General features: G+C 67.9%; 1 protein-coding gene across 1 annotated transcript in view; it reads right to left on the bottom strand.

The window, feature by feature from the left end:
* Positions 1–527, bottom strand: part of IRX5 (iroquois homeobox 5) — a 22,848-nt gene that overhangs the window by 21,902 nt on the left and 419 nt on the right. The window contains exon 2 of the mRNA XM_015572645.1: positions 46–468. Within this exon, the coding sequence (XP_015428131.1) occupies positions 46–468 (423 nt within the window). The remainder of the gene's footprint in view (positions 1–45; positions 469–527) is intronic.

Here is a 527-nt window from a genome sequence, read left to right as displayed (position 1 = left end):
CTCCTCCTCCTCGTCCTCGCTCCGGTTCCTCGGGGTCCACGTCATCTTGTTCTCCTTCTTGAGGCGCCGGCGCGCGTTGGCGAACCAGGTGGACACCTGGGTGAGGGTCATCTTGGTGATGATGGCCAGCATGATCTTCTCGCCCTTGGTGGGGTAGGGGTTCTTGCGGTGCTCGTTGAGCCAGGCCTTGAGCGTGGCGGTGGCGTCCCGCGTGGCGTTCTTGCGGTACGCGGGGTCCCCATAAGGGTAGGAGCCCAGGGGCGCCGCGTAGGGATGGTACCCCAAGGAGCCCGCCATGCCCGGCGTGTGGTCGTAGGGAGAACCCTGCAGGCAACAGGCAGAAAGAAGAAGGTGAGAGTGGGCCACGGTCCCCACTGCCACCGGGGCGACCGGAGTACACTGTCCCCGCGCCCCGGGGTCTGCGGGGCGGTGAGGCCCACACTCCGGCTTCCGCTCGTGGGCGCAGAGCTAAGGGCACCCCCCCCCTCCTCGGAACGCAGCGGGAGCGCCAACTCCCGAGTCCGGTT

This window comes from Myotis davidii, unplaced genomic scaffold, assembly GCF_000327345.1.
Source record: "Myotis davidii unplaced genomic scaffold, ASM32734v1 scaffold328, whole genome shotgun sequence".
In the NCBI taxonomy this organism is placed as follows: domain Eukaryota; kingdom Metazoa; phylum Chordata; class Mammalia; order Chiroptera; family Vespertilionidae; genus Myotis; species Myotis davidii.
The sequence above is the reverse complement of the archived record's forward strand: the minus strand, read 5'-3'. Positions and strand labels throughout refer to the sequence as shown.